The sequence below is a fragment of the Podarcis filfolensis genome, assembly GCF_964270895.1.
Source record: "Podarcis filfolensis genome assembly, chromosome: 6".
NCBI classification, from domain to species: domain Eukaryota; kingdom Metazoa; phylum Chordata; class Lepidosauria; order Squamata; family Lacertidae; genus Podarcis; species Podarcis filfolensis.
In genome coordinates, this window is record NC_139609.1 from 12,247,079 (window position 1) to 12,270,957 (window position 23,879).

The 23,879-nt window shown below is 43.6% G+C and overlaps 1 protein-coding gene and 3 long non-coding RNA genes across 4 annotated transcripts in view; 2 read left to right on the forward strand and 2 right to left on the reverse strand.

Moving 5' to 3' along the window:
* The window catches only part of PLA2G4A (phospholipase A2 group IVA), a 91,652-nt gene extending 72,309 nt beyond the window's left edge, over nucleotides 1-19,343 (forward strand). Inside the window, exons 10-18 of the mRNA XM_083620098.1 lie at nucleotides 1,379-1,493; nucleotides 2,902-3,039; nucleotides 4,319-4,411; nucleotides 7,159-7,227; nucleotides 9,791-10,033; nucleotides 12,986-13,170; nucleotides 14,676-14,871; nucleotides 15,959-16,116; nucleotides 18,626-19,343. Of these exons, the coding sequence (XP_083476224.1) occupies nucleotides 1,379-1,493; nucleotides 2,902-3,039; nucleotides 4,319-4,411; nucleotides 7,159-7,227; nucleotides 9,791-10,033; nucleotides 12,986-13,170; nucleotides 14,676-14,871; nucleotides 15,959-16,116; nucleotides 18,626-18,754 (1,326 nt within the window). The 3' untranslated portion in view covers nucleotides 18,755-19,343. The remainder of the gene's footprint in view (nucleotides 1-1,378; nucleotides 1,494-2,901; nucleotides 3,040-4,318; nucleotides 4,412-7,158; nucleotides 7,228-9,790; nucleotides 10,034-12,985; nucleotides 13,171-14,675; nucleotides 14,872-15,958; nucleotides 16,117-18,625) is intronic.
* LOC310765314 overlaps nucleotides 1-21,803 on the forward strand; it is a 197,672-nt gene extending 175,869 nt beyond the window's left edge. The window contains exon 2 of the long non-coding RNA XR_014549522.1: nucleotides 21,703-21,803. This is a non-coding gene — a long non-coding RNA (uncharacterized lncRNA). The remainder of the gene's footprint in view (nucleotides 1-21,702) is intronic.
* LOC310765312 overlaps nucleotides 1-21,805 on the reverse strand; it is a 112,477-nt gene extending 90,672 nt beyond the window's left edge. Inside the window, exon 1 of the long non-coding RNA XR_014549518.1 lies at nucleotides 21,682-21,805. This is a non-coding gene — a long non-coding RNA (uncharacterized lncRNA). The remainder of the gene's footprint in view (nucleotides 1-21,681) is intronic.
* LOC310765317 lies at nucleotides 15,065-15,943 on the reverse strand. The gene is made up of 2 exons (XR_014549525.1): nucleotides 15,620-15,943; nucleotides 15,065-15,278 (listed from the first exon to the last, which is right to left on the reverse strand). It is a non-coding gene; the product is annotated as an uncharacterized lncRNA (long non-coding RNA).
* Nucleotides 21,806-23,879: the final 2,074 nt, after the last annotated feature.

Below are 23,879 nucleotides of genomic sequence, written 5' to 3' on the forward strand. Positions count from 1 at the left end.
CTGAGATCCAGCACTGAGGGCCTTCTGGCGGTTCCCTCGTTGCGAGAAGTGAACTTACAGGGAACCAGACAGAGGGCCTACTCAATAGTGGCACCCGCCCTGTGGAATGCCCTCCCTTCAGATGTGAAGGAAATAAGTAGCTATCTTATCTTTAAATGACATCTGAAGGCAACCCTGTTCAGGGAAGTTTTTAATATTTAATGCTGTATTGTTTTTAACACTTGATTGGAAGCCGCCCAGAGTGGCTGGGAAAACTCAGCCAGATGGGCGGGGTATAAATAATAAATTATTATTTAATGCAGATATAGGATACCTGTGGCCTTCTAGATGACGTTCAGCTCCAATTCCCATCATTCTCAAGTAGCCACTGGTTTTAGTTGCCATCATTCTTAATCCAGTAACATCTGGAGGACCACAGGTTGTCCATTCCTGTTTTAATTACTGTCTTGTTGTTTTAATTAATTAAAACGTTAATTAAAGTGAGCACTAGCAATTAATCAGCACAATAGTTAATTAAAAAGCCAATTGAAAGTATCTATTTCCTGTTGGACTGAATTGCACACATGCTGTTTTGTAGTTTTATTACTGCTTTAATCTTTGTATATTGTTCAATAATTGATTCTGGGCAAGGCTTTTGAGAATAGGGTGGGCTTGCTTGGCTTATTATTATTATTAATCAAATCTCTATAGCGCTCTTCATCTGAAGATCACAGGGTGGTTTGCAATCTAAAAACACAAAAATTCATACCACAGTAACAAACAAAAACACTCTCCACCCCAGTGTAGAAGGCAATATAGTTAGCCTGGGGGAAGGGGAATTTTTTGCATGGCGCTATGTAATGAAGGTGCAAGGTGAGCCTCTTGGGACAAGCGAGGAGCCACTACAGAAAAGGCCCATTCTTGTGTCGCCACCCTCCAGAACTTTCGTGGAGAAGGCACACAAAGAAGGGACTTGGATGATGACTACAGTATCCCTATTGGTTCATATGGGATGGGGCGGTTTTTGAGGTATTGCAGTCCTGAGCCATTAAAGATTTTATAGGTCTTAAACCACCACTTTGAGCTGGGCCCGGAAACTAATTGGCAGACAGTGTAATTGAGCCAGGATTGACGTTATATGCTTAGCAACCTGGTCGCTGAATTCTGCAATGGCTGAAGTTTCCAAATCATCTTCAGAGGCAGCCCGATGTACAATGCGTTGCACTAATCTAATAAGAGGATGGGGTATAAATAATAAATAATTATTATTAGTAGTAGTTTTCTGTGAGTAGTTCTGTTGTCCTTTGCCTTCTTGAACGATTTCACAAAAGCGACCAGATACTAGCTGGATTGCTAACTCTATTCTTTAAATTATTTCTGCTCTCTTTTTCCCCTGTAGAGAATGAACAACACTTTGTCTGATATGAAAGAGAAAATCAACAAAGCGCAGTCTGCTTTGCCGCTCTTTACATGCCTCCACGTTAAACCTGATGTATCAGAACTGATGTTTGCAGGTAGTCAAATCACACCATTATATATGTGTATCTGAATATAGGCCAGATAGAAGGATCGAAACAGCCTTATTTAAGCCCCTTCAACTTGATTATTTGTTTCTGCATGTGTCATTTGGCAAAGCTGATTTAAGCAAGTTGCGGCATTGGCTACTCTTGCCTTCTGGCCCCTCTCATTTTTTTGCCACTGTCCCTGCCAAATCCTGGCATGCGTCTCCCAAAACTTGCCCACAAAGAAGGTTCCCTTCCCCTGAACTTAAATAATCCTCTCTGTCCCACTTAGACTAAAAGGTGTGTTTTGAAGAGAAATAATTAGTTCTCCTTTCATGAGCTGATCTGTGAATTTTTAGGATTAATCTTGCATTCCTTCTTGGTACTTTTACTATTCTGTTTAAAGAATGTTGCTTAGAAAAGCAATGGCTAAAGGTATTTGCCAGCTGAGAAAGAGTTTTCACAATTTTGGTTGAGTTCCCATTATCCATAATATTTTTATTCCAAGTGGGCGCTGATCACACCTATGACTGCTCGTAATTATGATGACTCAGACATAATTTAGACCTATTTCTGGAAAGCTGTTGTGAAATTTCAGAGTTTAAAATGGAAACACATGAACTGTATAGGCTGGAACAAAACACAGTCTACCGTGGCACCTGTTGCAGCAATGGGTTTTGTGGGGACTTGTTCACAGACTTGTGTTCAGCTATTAATCTGTAAATATCTCCCCTCCCGCCCCAATTTCACTCTCACTCTGTGTGGGTGTCATGTATAGTTTGCTGAAGGGCATACCATAATAACACAGTAAAGTTCCTGGAAGAACGCAGAAAAAGATGAAAAGGGAGATGCAAGGAGGTGCAAAATGAGCTGAGGAAAATAGCAGTGTCGGCTTACCGTAGTGCAAGCAAGAATCTGGCTGAATATAGAGGGTGGCATGCAGTTCGAAAGCACGCCAGTGCAAGTAGATAAATAGGTACCACTGCGACGGGAAAGTAAACAGCGCTTCCATGCGCTCTGGCTTCAGTCACGTTGTCCCCTTGTGCCAGAAGCTGTTTAGTCCTGCTGGCCACATGACCCAGAAAGCTGTCTGTGGACAAACGCCGGCTCCCTCGGCCTGAAGCGAGATGAGCGCCACAACCCCATAGTCACCTCGGACTGGACTTAACCACCCAAGGGTCATTACGTCCCCCCTCTTTTTTTCACTTTACCACATGGGCTAGTAGTTGTTGGCATATATGCAGTTTGACAAGGAAAGACGGCAGATGGAAGTCAAGATTTTGTTGAGCCTTGAGAATCTTTTCACACCTCTTCTGTTCCTGTGCTGTATTAAAGCTCTTCTTCCTCTTCTTCTTCTTCATCTTCTTCTTCTTCTGTTGTTGTGTGTTAACCAGTGCCCTTTTTATATTTTTCTTTACAGATTGGGTGGAATTCAGTCCCTATGAAATCGGGATGGCTAAATATGGTACCTTTATGACTCCTAATTTGTTCGGCAGCAAATTTTTTATGGGAACGGTAGTGGATAAATATAAAGAAAACCCTTTGCATTTCTTAATGGGTAAGTAATTGAGTGGATATGTGAGCATTGCCAGAAAGTGAACAATACCTAAGCATCTACCAATATCTTAACAACAACAACAGGAGGGGGGGGACAGGAGGCGAGCAGGTGGTGGTTATTATGATGGCGGCTAACAGATTGAGATTAAATCCTGACAAGACAGAAATACTGTTTTGGGGGGCACAGGGGGTGGGCGGGTGTGGGGGACTCCCTGGTCCTGAATGGGGTAACTGTCCCCCTGAAGGACCAGGTGTGCAGCCTGGGAGTCATTTTGGACTCACAGCTGTCCATGTAGGCACAGGTCAAATCTGTGTCCAGGGCAGCTGTTTACCAGCTCCACCTGGTATTCAGGCTGAGACCCTATTTGCCTGCAGACTGTCTTGCCAGAGTGGTGAATGCTCTAGTTATCTCTTGCTTGGATTACTGCAATGCACTCTATGCGGGGCTACCTTTGAAACTACAACTAAGCCAGAATGCGGCAGCTAGACTGGTGACTGGGAGCGGCCGCCAAGACCATATAACACTGGTCTTGAAAGATCTACATTGGCTCCCAGTACGTTTCCGAGCGCAATTCAAAGTGTTGGTGTTTTAAAGCCCTAAAAGGCCTCAGCCCAGTATACCTGAAGGAGCGTCTCCACCCCCATCGTTCTGCCCGGACACTGAGGTCCAGCTCCGAGGGCCTTCTGGCGGTTCCCTCACTGCAAGAAGTGAGGTTACAGAGAACCAGGCAGAGGGCCTTCTCGGTAGTGGCACCCGCCCTGTGGAACGCCCTCCCACCAGATGTCAAAGAGAAGAACAACTACCAGACTTTTAGAAGACATCTGAAGGCAGCCCTGTTTAGGGAAGCTTTTAATGTTTAATAGACTATTGTATTTTAATATTTTGTTGGAAGCCGCCCAGAGTGGCTGGGGAAACCCAGCCAGATGGGCAAGGTATGAATAATAAATTGTTGTTGTTACTACTACTACAACAACATTAAGTTATATTTCTTTTTTTTCTTTTTTTCAAAAGTTTTTATTAATTTTCCAAAAAGTTTTTTAGACAAACAAACAAATAAACAAACATAAATCTCAGTCTTATTTGAACCAATCTTAGTAACATTATTAAGTGACTTCCTCATATTCCCCTACTTGAATTTCAGTGTATATCATTTTAACAGTTTTCCAAAATCAATATTCTTATAAAATTAACTTAATCACTTAACTTCTTTCAAATTACTCTTCCAGTCAGGTCGGCTAGCTCCAAAAAGTCCATCATTATTATTTTTATTTCTTTTCAGGTGTCTGGGGAAGTGCATTTGCTATATTATTCAACAGAGTCCTTGGAGTTTCTAATTCTCAAAATAAAGGGCCTACAATGGAAGAAGAACTAGGTAATATTACAAAAATAAATCTACAAAGACATTAAACAATAGGCCCAGGACAGAACCCTACAGCACCCCATTTGCGTGTTCAGACCCAGAATCTTCCCCCCTAAATAAATTCACACTTGACTCAAATTTTGCTTTTGGTTTTTTGGCAGAATTTAGGCTACAACTTTATTGATTACAGAAAGTGACTGGTTGCATAGGCTTTGGTTCGACTAGCTCCCTGCCATGCAGGTGGCACTGACCCAGGGTTCCAGCATAGGTCAGCCAAGGGTGAACACCCAGATAAGCGGAAAGCCGGGAACGCCACCCAAATGTCCCCCTGGACTCACGCACGGGCACAACCCCCTCTCAGGGGTTGACCAACCCATCGAGTCCCTGAATTCCTTTAACGGAATACCCTTCACATAGGGATGGCGGGAGGGTTCTCCCATCCCTATCACCTGAACCTATCTGCAACCTTACAAGTTGTGACGATTTGCTACGCAGCAGGCGAAACCCAAATGGCAACAGCCAATCAGCCAAGTGGGCGAAATTCCTGCCATGCCCATGTCCCAACAACAGACGACACGCGACGGCATAGCAAGGTCAAGCGCAAAGCTCTAAAAGTAGGGAGAGGTGGGTGGGTGTTCTGAATGCACGCGCCGAAAGAGGAAGCTCTGGGTCATGTGCATGGGCATAAATAGGTCCCTCGAACCGTTTGGACTGCGTCCCATTGGCCAGATTGCACCCAGCTATGAGGGACCTACCAATCGGGTGTTGTGGCTGACCAATTGTACCCACCCACAACACAGGGTGTCGGTTTCCAGGTCTCTCTTTAAGGTAGGAACCAATTTGTCACTTTTTTCCAGGATGACCTGGGACCATTCATAAGCACTCTTTTGGTTTGGTCAATCAACCAGCTACAAATCCACCTCACGTTACCTCATTCAGCCCACATTTTACTAACTTCTCTGCCATAATATCATGGGGGACTTTGTCAGAAGCCATACTGAAATCAATATTCACTAAATCCATAACATTCCCCTGATCTTCCAAGTTTGTAACTCTGTCATCTCCCTTAAATGTCTGTTGCTTTTTCTTTAGGTATTAGCTTTTAGAATGGCTTGAGTAGTGTGAGTAACTGTGAAGCTGGGAAGATTACATGAAAATATGTACATCTGTCATTGATGCTGATCTACACAGATGTAAATTGCATGAGGGTGTGACTCTCATAAAAGTCATTGTAATCAAATATACTTGTAAGGAACCTACCTGGGCTTTTTTTGGTGCAGATCTAATTGAGTTAAACATTCTTTTGTCCGTTAAAAGAGCCATTTAATTTTAAGCCTAGCGAGTCTGAGACTGTTTCATAAGGATCTTTTGAGATAATGTAGGAAGAGTTTCTGAGACAAGCTGAGATTTTTCCAGGGTCAGTAAAAAGCAATGATCTGTTTCAGACATTCGTTCTTGGTTTCAGAATGAATGTTTTTGGAGCTGGGAATGAGAGTCAGGGCCACACATGCCTTACTTAACTCCTCCCCTCTTTAATTCCTCCAGTCTGGTTTGTTTTAAACCACAGTTTCCAGTTGCATACAAAATGAGAAACCCTGGCTTAATGTCTTTTAACCTGGCTTAATATCCTAGTTATCAGATGCCAGTATAAATACACTATTTCATCTTTATCAAAGGGGATACTGCTGTGGGAAAGACCCAAACCAGAAGCAGAGCTTAGGAAGCACTTCCCTCTGCTAATGCTTTTTGAGCTTGGTCCATTTGTTACCTCAGCAAGGTGGTTGCTTTCCATGGCTGGCTTCTCTGTTACCAAGGTGAGATACAGACATTTCTTGTTTCGTGGTCCACATTGTGTAGGTTGCTTCTCCTATCAGCAACCCCCATGGAAGGGAGAAGGACTGATAGGACGCGGCCTACTCACATGTGAAGATGCTTTTATTTGTTACAGAGGGTAATGTGGGAGCCAGACATGGGGCAGTGGTTTTGTGGCAGGAACCACAACACCAAGGTAATGTAGAAACTCGACCTTGATGTGGTTCTGAGAGGCAGGTTTGAAGAGTTCAGCAATAGGGTGAAGTCAAGAAGAGGTTGAGAGGGATGTCTTTGCCTACTAGCACTTTGTAAGAGCTCTTTTTATGGCTCATAGTATGATATTTTGGCAGCATATGCTTCAGGAAGTGCTTGTCTCCTTGATATTCCAATTTCCTTGTTGTCAACTATGCAGCCTTTTGAGTAAAGGGGAGGGTAACAAAATGCCCCCCTCACCCTGGAAGCATGCAAAGCAAGGCAATCCTAAACCACCATGTTGTATTTGTATTAGTCTGGAAAGCCAAAATGTTGTGCATTAGGCTGGCAACTGTCATATAATGCAAGTTTCTCTGCTCAAGTTTAAATTTGTGTTCTGCTCTGCTTATATGTTTTGAATTTGGTAGTGTGGGAAGAAAAACGGAGGCCTCGTCAGTTGGTCAGGGGAAAAAAAGTAGTTTTGAAACATATTAATCTCTTGTTTAACTTCCTTCAAAAGACAGCGCTCTGTATTGTAGTTTTAACCCTAGAGATCTCCAAGTGTCCTTTAGCTTGGTGATCTGCTGGCTTTATGGATGTGGAAAATCCTTTTTTCATAAAGTTAGCTTCAGATCGTTTATTGTTTTATTCCAGCGTTACTCTCTCCTTCCAAGAATTTGTGCAGCTCCTTTGATTGCCATTTTACCAACCCAGCCATTTAAGGTACCAAAATCTTCCTTTGTTTATTTCCACAGAAAATATCAGGATGCGGCACCTAGTGAGCAACGATTCAGACAGCGATGATGAGTCACAGGGACCAAAAGGTAAGAAAGGTCACCAGACGTGACACTTCATACAACTATTTTTATTGGTGTGTCCCAATAAAGCAAGACATAATGAAAAGGAGAAAATTCAGGTAGTATTTAGGACCCAAGAAAGGAATAGTCGGCTTTTTGATGAACCGTTTCCTGGTGCTTCATAAAGTTAGGTAAGGTGGAGGTGGTTGGGTGGTGTGTGTGTTAAGATGAAATGTGAGACCTTTTTTGGTAGCAGAGCAGAGCACAGTGGCACCTTGGTTCTCAAACTTACCGTATTTTTTGCCCTATAGGACGCACTGGCCCATAGGACGCACCTAGTTTTGGAGGGGGGAAATAAAGAAAATAAATTTTATTTCCCCCCCAGGCGCAGGGCTGGGGTGGGGGAAGCCCAAGCTTCCCCCGACCCCAGCCCACAGAACAGGCAGCTCTCCGCAAGCCTTGGGAGACCGTCGCGACTTCCCGCCGGGCTCCCACTGCTTGCAGATATCTGCCTAAAGCCCAAACCAGGTCGGGGAACAGCGGGAAGGCGCACTGCTTCTCCCCACCGCCAGCCTTCAAACCATGTCGGGGGACAGCGGGAAGGTGCGCTGCGCCTCCCCGCTGTCCCCTGAGCTTGTGGGGCTGGCGGCGGGGAGAAGCGCGCTTCTCCCCGCCGCCAGCCTCCAAACCAGGTTGGGGAACCAAAGCCCCAGGCTTCGAGATGCAGGCTGCTATCCGCAAGCCTAGGGAGCCCGACGGGAACTCCCGCAGGCTCCCAAGGCTTGCTGAAAGCTTCCTGAAACCTGGAGAGCGAGAGGGGTCGGTGCGCACCGACCCCTCTCGCTCTCCAGGCTTCAGCGAAAGCCTGCATTCGCCCCATAGGATGCACATACATTTCCCCTTCATTTTTGGAGGGGGAAAAGTGCGTCCTATAGGGCGAAAAATACGGTAATCCGTTCCGGAAGTCCATTCCAGAACCAAAGCGTTCCAGAACCAAGGCGCGCTTTCCCACAGAAAGTAATGCAAAACGAATTAATCTGTTCCGGAATTGTAAAAACAACCTCTGAAACATCAATTTAATATGAATTTTACTATCTAACGAGACCATTGTTCCGATCCATATAATGAAAGCAATAAACAATGTATTGCAGTCACACAGTTAGTCAATCAGTAGCTGAACTGGGTTCCACACAGTCACAAAAACAAAAGAAAAAGAGCCACAAAAACGCAAAATAAATAGCAAAAACAGACAGACCTCAGCGTAACACTCAAAATGGAAGTGTGGCACTCAAAACGGAAGTGTGGCAATCAATTCGGAAGCGTACCACTCAAAATGGAGCATGTTTGGCTTCCGAAAAAGCTCACAAACCGGAACACTTCCGGGTTTGCAGTGTTTGGGTTCCAAATTGGTAGAGTACCAAGGTGTTTGAGAACCAAGATACCACTGTACTGCTGATGGAGCTGTTCTTCTGTGGAGGAGACCTGAACTCTGCCCAATTTCCTGGGGTTTCAGGGGTGCTGTAACTATTGACCAACCAAGGCTCTCCATGTTCCTAAGCCAGTCAATTGCCGTGCGATGCCTGGAGCTTGTGGAGCCAAAATAGGTCTCCTCACTTTCCGTCTTGCAGGTCTTTGGATGCAGCAGTGACTCCAACTAATTTTTGAAATAGTCGAAATGGTCGAAGTCACTTTGTGAATCACATGTTCTTGTTGACAAACCAGGCTGTGGTTCATTAGAAACGTCTGGGGTATTTATGAAACCTGGAATGAGAGTTCTCTTTACGGTCAAAAGGAGAGCCCACCCTTCTGAACAATGTTGGGCAGGGACAGTATGGCTCTGAGTGCGTTATTCCTTCCAGGGGAACATTAAGACTTGCGTGTGCCTCTCTCAATTACATCAGTAACAAAAAAGCTCAGCTGGGCAGATAAGATCTCCCTTTTGGCCAGACAGTTTCCCCTTCTACATTTCCACATTCAAATCAGTTCCATTTTCTCACATCTACTCTGGTCATGGAAGATTTTTCCTTATGGCATATCAGTAAAGTGAGGAAAAGGAGTCTTCCTTCCTTTTAAGATAGAAGCAGATTAGTATGTCCTTTTTTTATTTGTTACACAAGAAAATATTTAATACTTTAATACTTATATTTAGTATTTATTGCTAGAAGCCCTTGGGGTTTGTTTGTTTTATTGTTTGCTTGCTTTCTTGTTAGTTAAGGTATGTATTTGTATTTTGCCGCACCGAGGGACTTTTCAGAGTCACTCACAATAGAAAATAATAAACATTAAACGCTTCCCTAAACAGGGCTGCCTTCAGACGTCTTCTAAAAGTCTGGTAGTTGTTCCTCTCTTTGACATCTGGTGGGAGGGCCTTCCACAGGGCGGGCGCCACTACCGAGAAGGCCCTCTGCCTGGTTCCCTGTAACTTGGCTTCTCGCAGTGAGGGAACCGCCAGAAGGGCCTCAGTGTCAGGGCTGAACGATGGGGGTATACTGGACGCTCCTTCAGGTATACTGGACTGTTTCCTTCAGATCACTTTTCCAGAGTTTCCCCCCATATGCTGAAGTTCTTTCTGCTCCTACTTGGTCTACAGGCTCAGAAAACCCTGATGCTGAGAAAGAACGTGAACAGAGCAACCAGGAGAGCTGGGTTCAGCGGATGTTTATGGCTCTCGTGGGCGACAGCGCCCTTTTCACCACCCGGGAAGGACGCGCAGGCAAAGTACACAACTTCATGCTGGGCCTGAATCTCAATACTTGCTACCCGTATTCTCCTTTGGCCAGCTATGGTGCTCAAGAATCTGTGGACGAGGATGAAATGGATACTGCTGTCGCAGGTAAGTGCATACACTTTCATTTATTCTTCCTCTCTCATGAAAGCGTCCAAGTATGTGAACAGCAAATGGGGCTTACTTCCCAATAGGTAAAGGTAAGGGACCCCTGGATGGTTAAGTCCAGTCAAAGGTGACTATGGGGTTGCAGCACTCATCTCGCTTTCAGGCCAAGGGAGCCGGCGTTTGTTCACAGACAGCTTTCTGGGTCATGTGGCCAGCAGGACTAAACCGCTTCTGGTGCAACGAAACACCATGACAGAAACCAAAGTGCACGGAAATGCCGTTTACCTCCCCACTGCAGTGATACCTATTTATCTACTTGCACTGGCGTGCTTTCGAACTGCTAGGTTGGCAGGAGTTGGGACAGAGCAATGGGAGCTCACCCCGTCGCAGGGATTCAAACCAACAACCTTCTGATTGGCAAGCCCAAGAGGCTCAGTGGTTTAGACCACAGCGCCACCTGCATCCCTGGAAAGGCACTGGAAAGGCCTTCTGCATGGGTCGGTAGGCAAGCCAATGTATTTGGTGGAGGAGCAGCTGTGTTCTGCTTTGCCATCCTAGCTAGCTGTCTATTCTGTGCTGCATGCAGAGATAAGGAGCCACTTTCACATATCATACCGTGGATGCAACAAGGTGAATTTCCTGTGTGTGTTTGGGTATGTGTGAAAGAGACAGATCAGTGTTTTGTCTAGGCCTTGGACCTGCCCATTTTGGGCCATGTCTCCACTCACCAACCGAATGCAACCCTGAACACTTTTCCTGTGGGAATGCAGCCCTTTGGGTGGGGATATTCCCCACCCTGGTCTAGGGATATAATTCTCACTTCAGCTAGCTCAACTCCCAAGCAACCCCCTGCAATTGGAAAAAGAGTGCCTAACTTTTCTATCAATAGCTATTATCCTTTGTAAATACATGGAGCCAGTGTGGTGTAGTGGTTAAGAGCAGTAGTCTCGTAATCTGGTGAACCGGGTTCGCTTCCCTGCTCCTCCAGATGCAGCTGCTGGGTGACCTTGGGCTAGTCTCTCTCAGCCCCACTCACCTCACAGAGTGTTTGTTGTGGGAGAGGAAGGGAAAGGAGAATGTTAGCCACTTTGAGACTCCTTCGCGGAGTGATAAAGCGGGATATCAAATCCAAACTCCTCTTCTTCTTCACAGGGAATATGCCTAATCGAGACATGAGATAGTGGCCACTGCTTCTGAGCTCCACAGATGCATGTGGCTGGTCCCTCTTGGCAATAATGCATTATTATATTACCAAATAGTCAAAAAATATTGCTCTCTTTTAAATGGTTAGGAGTCCATTTTCAGTGAATGTACGAACTGCCCCGAGGTCACTGGAAATAGAACTAGACATTCTGTGGCACAGTGTTTACCAGTTTTCACCGCTAAGACTTACCACATTAAGATAATTGAAGTCTGAATGGGGAACTAAGCCATTTAGGTGCATAACTTAGGAAGTTTGTAGTCATGGATCTCCATATTACATCATTCATGCTTAGAGTCACATCACTGCAGAGTATCTCAAAATAACAACAATTATGCCTTGTTTTAAAAGTCATTAGGTAAGATGGAATTTCCCTCCATCATGCAATTGTGCTCAGATTTTGCAATAGTGCAACCTTTTATATCTCTGTTCAGTGGGACATCCGCCCAAGTGAGCCTAAACATTCAAATAACTCAGGAACATGCAGAAAAGCACATGCTTCTCTTAAGTGGCTGTCTCATCATTTCCATCTGTGCTCTGCTAAATATTTTTTTAAACTTATTATAGATGTTTATAACTATCTAATCCTAATATTTGAAGAAAGAGTAAAAGTGGACATCCATCTTAAACAGTAGAATGCTGAAAAATAGTAGGGAAAATATACTGGATGGCAGCTTTAGGCTTTGAGTAGATCTTTACACAATTTTCTAACTACACACATGAGGTCAGTATGTGCTTTTGGGTGGCCTGTTGACTGTGGCCTGGTTCAGAAGATCTTTCAAGGCTCTATAAACCTATTAGAAATGAAAACGTGATGGTCTGTTTCAGACAGTTACCCAAAGCTTCATAAACCATATTTGGTTGAATAACCCCCCATAGAGGGTTTTACAATATTTGCTTAGCATTAGAAGATAGCTGATACCATGCATTTAATATAGTTAAATTATTTTAAATTAGCATTTCAAATATTTTGAGATGTGAGATATAGATATAGATGAGAATTCTGTTTTGAGATTGGAAGAAATTTAAAGACTATTTGAATAAATATTGTAATATTAAAGATATGTAATCACTTGAAAGAACTAATTAGGCCTAGGATTAAATAAATAATAAAGAAAATGTACGATAAGAAAAGTCAGGAAATTTGATCATGACCGGAATATTGTTATATGAAATAATGATATTGGAAACTGCTACATTTAATTACAAGGAAATTCAGATGGAAGAGATTAGAGGAAGTCAAGTAATATGTTTATGAAGATGGATCTTAATTAACTAATTAAGTTTTGGTGTATGTGGTAGTATATGGGATGTGGAAAGTACCGTATTTTTCGCTCTATAAGACGCACCAGACCTCAAGACGCACCTAGTTTTTGGAGGAGGAAAACAAGAAAAAATATATTCTGAATCTCAGAAGCCAGAACAGCAAGAGGGATCGCTGTGAAGTGAAAGCAGCAATCCCTCTTGTTGTCCTGGCTTCTGGGATAGCTGCGCAGCCTGCATTCGCTCCATAAGACGCACACACATTTCCCCTTACTTTTTAGGAGAGAAAAAGTGAGTCTTATAGAGCAAAAAAATACGGTATTTTATGTTCTTTACTTTTTCTTTTTCTTTTATTATTGTTTATTCTCTTTTTTGTTATGTTATGCTTTTGTATGAAAATTAATAAACATTATTGGGGGGGGGGGAGAAGAATTCTGTTTTGAAGTGTGTTTGTCAACAAATGGCATCGTTTGTCTCATTCTGCCCAGATCCTGATGAGTTTGACAGGATAATGGAGCCATTGGATGTAAAGAGCAAAAAGATTCACATTGTGGATAGTGGGCTTACATTTAATCTGCCATACCCAATTATCTTAAGACCACAACGAGGGGTTGACCTTATCATCTCATTTGATTTTTCGGCACGTCCCAGTGATTCTAGCCCTCCTTTCAAGGTGAGAAATCCAGGATATTGCAATTCATGCAGAGGAAGTGCTAAATAAGAATTTTTCCCCCCTCACACAAATGATGATAGGTTGTTTTACATGAAGTCCTTGTGCAAGTGGAACAACTTATGCTCACCCAATGGAATTTTCTCTCCCTCTGCTCCCCCTCCCGCCTTGCGCCCCCCACCAACTGCACACACCCAAATATGCTCTACAGCATGGGTAGGCAAACTAAGGCCCGGGGGCTGGATCCGGCCCAATCGCCTTCTAAATCCTGCCCATGGATGGTCCAGGAATCAGTGTGTTTTAACATGAGTAGAACGTGTCCTTTTATTTCAAATGCACCTCTGGGTTATTTGTGGGGCCTGCCTGGTGTTTTTACACGAGTAGAATGTGTGCTTTTATTTAAAATGCATCTCTGGGTTATTTGTGGGGCATAGGAATTCGTTCATCCCCCCCCCCCTCAAAAAAAATATAGTCTGGCCCTCCACAAGAACTGAGGGACAGTGGACCGGCCCCCTGCTGAAAAAGTTTGCTGACCCCTGCTCTACAGATTAGGGAGGAGTTGAGGGAGGAGCAGTCCTGTTGCACAATCAGGTCATCCCCCCCCCTTGTGCAAAGACATATAGAATCATAGATTTGTAGAGTTGGACGGGACCACTAGGGTCATCTAGTCCAACCCCCTGCAATGCCGAAACCTTTTGCCCAATCAGGGGCTTGAACCCACGAACCTGAGATTGAGAGTCTCATGCTCTACCATTATCCTTGAACTCAACCCAATATGTGAACATGGAACTGCCATTTTTGGTGTCAGTTCAACAACGCCATGAGTCTGCCAGGCAAACATGGGAACTGGTCCATTATCTGCTGCCAGCATGCTTACATGGTATTCTTGTATAAATATAAATGGCAACTCTAAATTTGTGTGGATTTGATGCATGCAGAACCATGCATGCATGTGTCATGCTTGGCACTGGAAGGGAGCAGAACAGACTGAAGGAGCGTCTCCACCGCCATCATTCTGCCCGGATGCTGAGGTCTAGTGCCGAGGGCCTTCTGGCGGTTCCCTCACTGCAAGAAGCAAAGCTACAGGGAACCAGGCAGAGGGCCTTCTCGGTAGTGGCACCTGCCCTGTGGAATGTCCTCCCATCAGATGTCAAAGAGATAAATAACTACCTGACATTTAGAAAACATCTGAAGGCAGCCCTGTTCAGGGAAGTTTTTAATGTGTGACATTTTGATGTATTTTTAATCTTTGTTGGAAGCCGCCCAGAGTGGCTGGGGAAACCCAGCCAGACAGGCGGGGTACAAATAATAAATTATTATTATTATTATAATAATGCACACTCCGCCGATGCGCAGTGACCTGGAACATAGCCCTCCACCTAAATGGAGGTTTGCCTGAATTCTCTTTCCATTATTTATAACTAAGGTGTCCACATATAATGTCATTTCTGCCTGTCCCAGCCTTCCTTTTCTCATTGCTTCTTTTTTTGTTTTTTGCTTTCTTCTAGGAAATTTTACTTGCTGAAAAATGGGCGAAAATGAACAACCTTCCTTTCCCCAAAATAGACCCAAATGTTTTTGATCGCGAAGGTTTAAAGGAGTGCTACGTCTTCAAACCCAAGAATCCTTCTTCTGACATAGACTGCCCAACAATAATCCACTTTGTTTTAGCCAATATAAATTTTAGAGAATACAAAGCGCCAGGTCAGTAGGCTAAAACGACACCACAAAATTAAAGATACGGTTATAGTACAGTTTAATCTTTCTCTCTGTGTGTCTTTTCTCTTAATTATGTGCATAGTTTTTTATCACCTCTTCATCATCATCATCAGCAACATCATTATTTGCGTGTCGAGGTCCCCAGGTCCACCCCAATAACTCACACATCACACAGAAATTTTTGTTTAAGATTTTTGGCATAATTTTGGCCACAACTTTATTAAAATACAAATTTGTGAGTGGTTGCGTAGGCATTGGTTGCGACTATCTGCCCCCACCATGGGGGACAGACTGACATTCCGCACGATGCGAAAGTCAGAATGGGGGAATACACTTGGGGATTACGCGGAGCAGGGAACCTGCCCTCAGCCCACCCCAAATGCAGCCAGGAGCTCATTGCTATGGCCCGAGTCCCCTTGACAGAGTGGACAAGCAATAGTTAGCTCCCAATTCCTTTAACGAATTGGGAGCAGCAGCAGCATTAGAGGGGCAGGCACAGCCAATCCATGCCCCTCAACCAACCAAACCATAAACCAATGCCTAACCGCGAACCTTACAAGTTGTGACGATTTGCTACGCAGTAGGCAAAAACCAAACGGCCCCAGCCAATCAGCCAGATGGACAAAATTCCTACCAGGCCCCCGCTCCAAAGCAGACGACCCCATAACAGGCATAGCAAGGTCAAAGCGAACAACCCTATTCTAGGGAGGGAGGGACGGGCAATCCAATGCACGGGCAAAAAGAGGAAGCCCTAGCCTCGTGCAAGGAGTTTTACTATTTCTGGCTGTCAATCAATAAATGGCAACATTAACTTCTTCCCAACAACAAGGGAAGCCCCAATCGCATCAGTGGCCAACAATCAATTAGCCCACCCCCCAACTTTGGAGTGTCCTGGTGGCCCCCACCGCAACACGTGCTCTCCATGAAGGAGAACACGCTTTCTCATTTTCCCCAGACTGGTACTCAAGGTGGCTTATTAACTTACTTTTACTAAGTAGATATTAAACTGTGGTATATCAACTGAACAGTTTGCCCTTTAAAATGCCTACTTTCGTTGTGGTCTACTTAACAGGTGTTCCAAGGGAAACTCAAGAAGAGAAAGATTTTGCTGAGTTTGATATTTTTGATGATCCTGATACACCGTTCTCCACCTTCAACTTCCAGTACCCAAATGAGGCCTTCTGCAGACTGCACGATCTAATGGAGTTTAATACCCTGAACAACTTAAATGTATGTTTAATGCACAATTTGCTTCAATTCAAAGATTCTTCGGTTGCTCTGTGGAAGTGAAGTGGTGGTTCTTAATGACTTTTCCACCCTCTGCGTGCAGATTTTTACGGGTGTGGTGCCACAACCCTCTGATTTCTGTTTATTCTTAAGAGGGCTGCTTATCGCTTTCAAGAGCTGTTTTTTTATTATTACAGTGGTACCTCGGGTTAAGTACTTAATTTGTTCCGGAGGTCAGTTCTTAACCTGAAACTGTTTTTAACCTGAAGCACCACTTTCGCTAATGGGGCCTCCCGCTGCTGCTGTGCCACCGGAGCACAATTTCTGTTCTCATCCTGAAGCAAAGTTCTTAACCCGAGGTACTATTTCTGGGTTAGCGGAGTCTGTAACCTGAAGCGTATGTAACCCGAGGTACCACTGTATTTGTATTTCACAAAGAAAACATGGCCAATTAATGTGATACAAAGGAATTGCTGTAAAAGAAGAGCCAGAATACTCTGGGGTTATGCCTTAGCTGTGTTCAAAGGGTTCCTGGAATTTGCTCTGTACACCGGGGTATGTTCTGCAGGCAGATTTGGGCGTAGAAGACTCAAATGATGGGTTTCTATTTGGCATCGCCGTGTAAAGTACCTCATGTGAATTATTTATTTATTTTTTTGCCAAATTTGGTTTGAAAGGCTTCTTCCTTCTTACAGTAAAATGTGTGATCTGATGGAGTATGGCAGCACAATGGGACTGTTGTGAAAGAAAAGGGGTTTTTCTGATGATATGAAAGAAGCTCTGCCCTACGAAAAAGCTCCGAGAGACAAAACTAAATTAGAATCTGAGGACTGTACATACTTCCTACTTTTGTGATGCCACGAAGCTCTCTTGGCAGAAAGTGGAGGCACTGTGTGTTGGGCAGTTTGTTACGCTGATGGGAAACACGTTTGCTGCAGTCCTAATTAATCCCGCACAGTGTAGCAATCACACTATAGATCCTGTGATCCTAAGATGAAGGGCAGCATACAAAATTACTAAAGAAAGTAGATAAATAAAAATAAATAGAGCTTCCCATCAGCCGTGGGATAGGAAAAATATTTAAGCACTCCTTAATAATATTTAAGTATAATATCACAACTTAAATGATTGCTGTACTTCTGGTATTATGTTAAAGACTGAATGGTTATTACTATGCAGAAGACTAGAGTTTAATATTAGATGTATGGGGTTTTTTTTGTTTTGTTTTTGCTAACAACTTAATTAAATGAAAGTATTAGTGTTTTTTCTGCTGTAGATGCCCAAATGGACAGTTGGAATGTGATCAAAATATGCCACCTACTGGCTAAATTTCATTCTGTATTTCTTCTGTGAAAATACAAATAAGGATCAAAATTGCTTGGTTGCATTACGAGCAAGAGATCCATTCCAAGTTTAAATGGATAACATTTTCATCCGAAACATCAACATAGTTTGTCTATGCTGATGCAAATATTTTTCCCCTGTTGTATACAATCAGGTATACAATCTACCTGTATGTAGGTATGCATGCTCACGTGTGTGTGTGTGTGTGTGTGTGTGTGTATGTGTGTAAATTGCTATCCTGAGAATACTTATTTCCAGTGGTGAAACCCTCACATAGGGTCAGCTTACTTTCAGAACCTAATTACTAGTGAGTCTTGTGCAGCTGCTGTCTGGAGAATAAATCTCTCCCATGAGTTCACCAGCTCTGCTGCAGGATGATAATTTCAGGCTAATAATAATTATTTATATGCCACCCATCTGACTGGGTTGTCACAGCCACTCTGGGTGGCTTCCAGCATATACAGAAACATAATAAAATATCAAACATTAAAAACTGAAGGGCTGCCTTCAGATGTCTTTTAAAAGTCAGATAGTTGTTTATTTCTTTGACATCGGAAGGGAGGGCATTCCACAGCGCAGGCACCACTACTGAGAAGACCCTCTGCCTGGTTCCCTGTAACTTCACTTCTCGCAATGAGGGAACCACCTGAAGGCCCTCGGAGCTGGACCTCCGTGTCCAAGCTGAATGATGGGGGTGGAGATGCTCCTTCAGGTATACAGGACCAAGGCTGTTTAGGGCTTTAAAGGTCACCACCAACACTTTGAATTATGCTTGGAAACGTACTGGGAGCCAATGCAGGTCCTTTCAGGACCAGTGTTATATGGTCTTGGCAGCCACTCCCAGTCACCAGTTTGGAGAAGACTTGCTTTAAAACATTTAAACAGTTTTCATGGATACAAATGTACCCAAGGCATGCAAATCCACCTGCCATTTGAAGAAAGGGGAGGGAATGCATGTTTATTACCTGGTTTTCCAGGTTATGCAAAGAAGACAAATAGCATCTGCATCTGATGACCTTTGGTTGTTAGTTGGTTTCTTCTGCGGCATGTTTACATGCTCTGAAAAATCGTCCGCGTAAACAAGCACTTCACATCCACTTAGCATGCGGTGACTTGCGGAAGAAGTGGCTACTAATGAGTTCAATGTTGTTTTGCTTCTGTTTTGCAGATAGTCAAGCAAGCAATAGCGGACAGTATTGAGTACAGAAGACAGAACCCGTCGCGCTGTTCTGTGTCCCTCAGCAGCGTCGAGGCAAGGAGATACTTCAACAAGACACAAAGCAACAACCATACATAGGGATAACACATTGCAGGCTTATCACCCAGAGCAGAGTCTTCCTGGATTGGTCGGACAGAAATCATGATGAAGAAAATTGCTTCTGGTATAAACAATGCAGAAACACAATGTGGGCGTTTTATAGACTTTAAAATGGCACTGAGTTCTCTTACGGTCATGACAATATCCTAAGCTCATGTTACTACACAAATGTGCAGCAATAAGCGCTAGAAAATTTTGATACCATTGTCTGATGATGAGTTCATGCTAATATGCTCTGTGTACAAAACGCCAGTTCACTCGTACGTTAGCACCAGTGGGAATATAATTGGCTTCTTTAAAATGTTACTGTTTATTTTTTATTACATATACATATATATATATAGATATGGCTGAATATTCTTTCTTGTTACTCTTTAACTTGGTTGGTAAACGGGCTAGACTTTTTCTTTCTTTCTTTTTAAGCAAGGTTGAAAATTCTGGGATGGGGTCTGAAATGTCATGGGGGCGCAGAAAGCACTTTATCTACAACCCTTTCACTTGTCTTCTGCACTAATATTTTAGTGTGCGAAAGAGCAACGAAAAGAAAATCTCCATGAAGTGATTTCTTGCTACTTGCTAACTGTCTCAGTTTGCTACATGAAACCATTTCATGCACCCTTCCTTCATGGGAGTAGAACAGGCATGGGCAAACTCGGCCCTCCAGATGTTTTGGGACTACAGCTCCCCTCATCCTTAGCTAACAGAACCAGTGGTTAGGGATAATGGGAATTGTAGTCCCAAAACATCTGGAGGGCTGGGTTTGCCCATGCCTGGATTAGAATCACATGAGGGGGAAACCAGGGCCCAGATGACTGGCCCACTCCATCTCATTGCACCCCTGTCACTCCTGTAACTGTCCACAGGTTTTAGGGGATAGTCTGCAGTGGGGAGCCTGTTCCATTCATGCTGGCTTCTGACATAATTTTGAACTTTGGTCACAAAGGGTTCTAAATCTTAGAGGGATCGTACACATGTGGAGCAGGCTGGCCACTTCAGACCTTCTCCTCAATGTGTGGACAGGGTGGAGGAATGCAGATGGGGCCAGTAACCATGACCCCCATTCCTCCCCTCACACTGGGGGGCATAACATCTGAATGGTGCTATAGTCTTCCCCCCTTCTATCATACTGGACGCGGGTGGCGCTGTGGTCTAAACCACTGAGCCTCTTAGGCTTGCCGATCAGAAGGTCGGCGGTTCGAATCCCCGTGACGGGGTGAGCTCCCATTGCTCTGTCCCAGCTTCTGCCAACCTAGCAGTTCGAAAGCACACTGGCACAAGTAGATAAATAGGTACCGCTGCGGCAGGAAAGTAAACGGTGTTTCCGTGCACTCTGCTTTCTGTTGTACCAGAAGTGGTTTAGTTCTGCTGGCCACATGACCTGGAAAGCTGTCTGTGGTCAAACGCCCACTCCCTCGGCCTGAAAACAAGATGAGCGCCGCAACCCCATAGTCACCTTTGACTGGACTTAACCTTTGACTGGACTTTATACTACCCTTTCTATGTAGCCCCATGCCACTGTTGGAATATGCAAGTCTTCTATTTGTATCTGATTGGTTGAATGTTTAGGTTGTTCTAAGGCTGTGTGTCTAAGGCACTGCTTATGCATACCTGGAATGAGACACTTGCTGCTGAAAGCTTCTCTCTTTTTTCACTACTTGAAGCTTTGAAGAGTTAACTACATGGTTCTACCATTAGCACCTGGGATGTCGTGAGGCAATGTGATGCTAGTATTTGCCTGGAGCTGGATGATACACATTGTGATTCAAGGACCCGATCCCCGCTTGGGAATAAAGACATGTCGACACAGTATATTAGGTTAATGGGCTAGAAAAAGGCCACAACTTTATTGATTACAGCATGTGAGAAGGTATTGGCTTAGGCATTGGACCACAGAAAATTTGACTTCACCTGCTCGGAGAGGGGTGAGTCTGATGAGGGGTTAACCACCAGTAGGGGGAGCCTGTTGATGCAGGAGCGCAATGGCGGGGAGAGCTGGCGCGGCTGCATTTGAGCGGCTAAACAACGCCCCTGCGGTGTCACCCGATTGGGTGCCCAACCGGGAGGCGTGGCGCGCCAGCGATGGTGACAGAGCAGGGGGCAGGAATCGGCTCCCGCTCACAACCCCTCCCCTCCGGAAGGAGGAGAGGCTTTCTGGAAGGGCCACAGAGCCCTTTGGCTTGCTGAAGACGTTTTCAGTATCAACGGCAGGTAATACATTGGGCAGCAATAAGGTTATACTGCAAGCAAAAGAAATGTTCCTTCCTGGCTACTTACAAAGCCTTGTTTCAAACCTCGGAAAACAAAGAAACAGTGCCTTTGCGAAAAGGACTAAGGGCTAATTAAAGTGTCATATTTTAGAACTTTGTTTTCAGGATAGCTTGAGATATGGTGGACTAGTTCTCTGCAGTTTACCACGATTCCTCTTCACCAGAGAGCTCACAGTGATCTATGAGCAAAATGATCTAGCTGATTTGCTCTTCGCAGTGGGCTGACTTTCCCAGACATTCCCATAACTACTGTAAATAAGGTTTTTCATTATGCTGTTGTTGGATATTTTATGTCTAGCTGCCTCCTTTGTTTTACCACAAAAATGCATAATGCAGTAACCATAAGCATCAATCAATAGCACTTCACCCCAGTTCTGCAAAACGAGGGTGAATTCATATACACCTTTTCCCCCACTTGATGATTGTACAGTGGTACCTTGGGTTAAGTACTTAATTCGTTCCGGAGGTCTGTTCTTAACCTGAAACTGTTCTTAACCTGAAGCACCACTTTAGCTAATGGGGCCTCCTGTTGCTGCCGCGACGCCGGAGCACGATTTCTGTTCTCATCCTGAAGCAAAGTTCTTAACCCGAGGTAATATTTATGGGTTAGCGGAGTCTGTAACCTGAAGCATATGTAACCTGAAGCGTATGTAACCCGAGATACCACTGTAGTTATTTCACGCAAGCCCGATTGTTGGCGATAAATCAACACATTCAAGAAATTCTGTCAGTCAAGGTAAATTTTACCCATGATGACTTTATCACCATATCCATAGCTTCTTAATTGTTTGTCTGAATTCAACCGAGGTCTTTTGTGTTAATTTGCTCTTACTGTCAGAATTTCAGCTAATGGCTAATGATTCTGATTTGCCTCCCAAGGTGCCACTGGGCTGTTAAATCTCAGCCGAACAATGTTAATGGTTCATAAGCTTTCATGGCCAGAGTCCACTTTTTGCATAGATACCCGGAGTTTGGAGAGGTGGCACTTATCAAAGCCAAAAGGCCAAGCAATCAAAGAGACAAAAGGCTTGTCATCAAGCGGAACATATTTGAATTGCTCTGTCATGTTCCTTGTTTTTATTTATTTATTTAAGACTGTAAGCTACACCACACTGGCTTAGTTAGGGATGGATGCTTTCTGATCTGGCAGATGTACCTGATAGCTCAGTTGGTAGAGCGTGAGACTCTTAATCTCAGGGACGTGGGTTTGAGCCCCACATTGGGTAAAAGATTCCTGCATTGCAGGGAGTTGGGCTAAATGACCCTCCTGGTCCCTTCCAGCTCTACGATCCTTTTGAGAATCATTTTGATAGCCAAACTTTCTGTGCTTAGGTGCCATATTGGGACTTCTTGCATCTGCTGGGTCAGAAATTTTGAAGCATGTAGTCTCTTGAATTCTCAACTCTGGTCTAATTCTAATTGCTTGCCTTGGTCTAATCTTTCTAATTCCTTGCCTTGTTTCTGTCAAAACTATAAATAACAATCATTGCTATAATGAGTTAAAGCAGTTTTCACAGTGAATTAGTAGGAGCTAAACTAAATTTGTATATGATTCTGTGTGCAGTAATTTTTTTCAACAGCTTTTCGTTTATCAGAGAAATTACTTATCCAATGGTGGCTGCATCTATAATAAACAATTCCATTTTCCAATTGTCTACAATATGTGAAACCTACAAGTAAGAACCTGGTAGAGCTGCTTTCTTTCTTAATAGCTACTTCACCACCCACCTTCAAATGTTTGTATAATACTAAGGGATTACTAAAAACCCCTATCCTTGATTAATCAAGTTTTATGTTAGTTCTAATTAGTACTTGTTTAAAACTGTGTGAGTAAAATAAGCATAATGTATTTTACAGTTGTATTTTAAAAGTATTTACAGTGAAACAGAAAAAAGCCAGTACTATATTTTTAGATATATCTTTTTAAATATTTTGTTCATAAATACAATAGCACTGGCTTATTCAGTTTTATACAGAAAGCAATTTTGTATGCATCTTTTCTGATACTTGGAGAATCTCCTCTGGATCTGTGTTGTAATATGAAAATATTTGTTATTGTCTTGTTACTGGGTACTTAAAACAATAAAATATGAATTTCAATATATTACTTCCATTTCTCTCAAGTTTGTGGTTTGTTTCGCCCGTGGTCTGCAAATCAAGAGATGGCTTTGGCTACGTCTGTCTTGGTCCCTTCTCATCTTCCCAGAGGCATTGCCTCACTGCCTTTCCTTCTGGTGGCTTTATATTACACGTGAGCTGATGCAAACTAAACTAGGTTCCCTTGTGACTATGGGCTCAACCACATTTCCACTTGCCCCACTGCTTTCCCCCAGAGAAAACCTGCTCTTTACCTCTGAATCAGACCCTTTCTTGCAGAGGTTCACGGTAGTGGAGTTGCACATGTCTTGTTCCCAAAACTGCAAGAGGAGGCTGTGGAGGTACGTCTGTCATTGAATTCTACATTGAATTCACAGTATTGCTCCAGAGTAGATTCCAACGTAGAGTTAGCAGAGTAACAACTTAAACACATTGCAGGATTCCAAAAAAAATAGACCAGAGGCAATTATATTCCATCCAGCAGAGCTTTACTGCTACTGAAGGCAAATGAGCATCATGGTCACAAATCCAATACATCCAGGATTGGCCCTGTCCCTAAGAAATCCAGTTGCAGCCGACTTAACTTAAACTTAAAATAACTTATAATAAGACTAAACCTTAACACTAAGCGTACTGTATACTGTATACACCACACCAGAAGGAAAAGAGAAAGGGAAAGGGAAAGGGAAACCCAGGCTTCCTCTGGCCTTGTTATTATAGTCAGTATGACCTTGACAGAA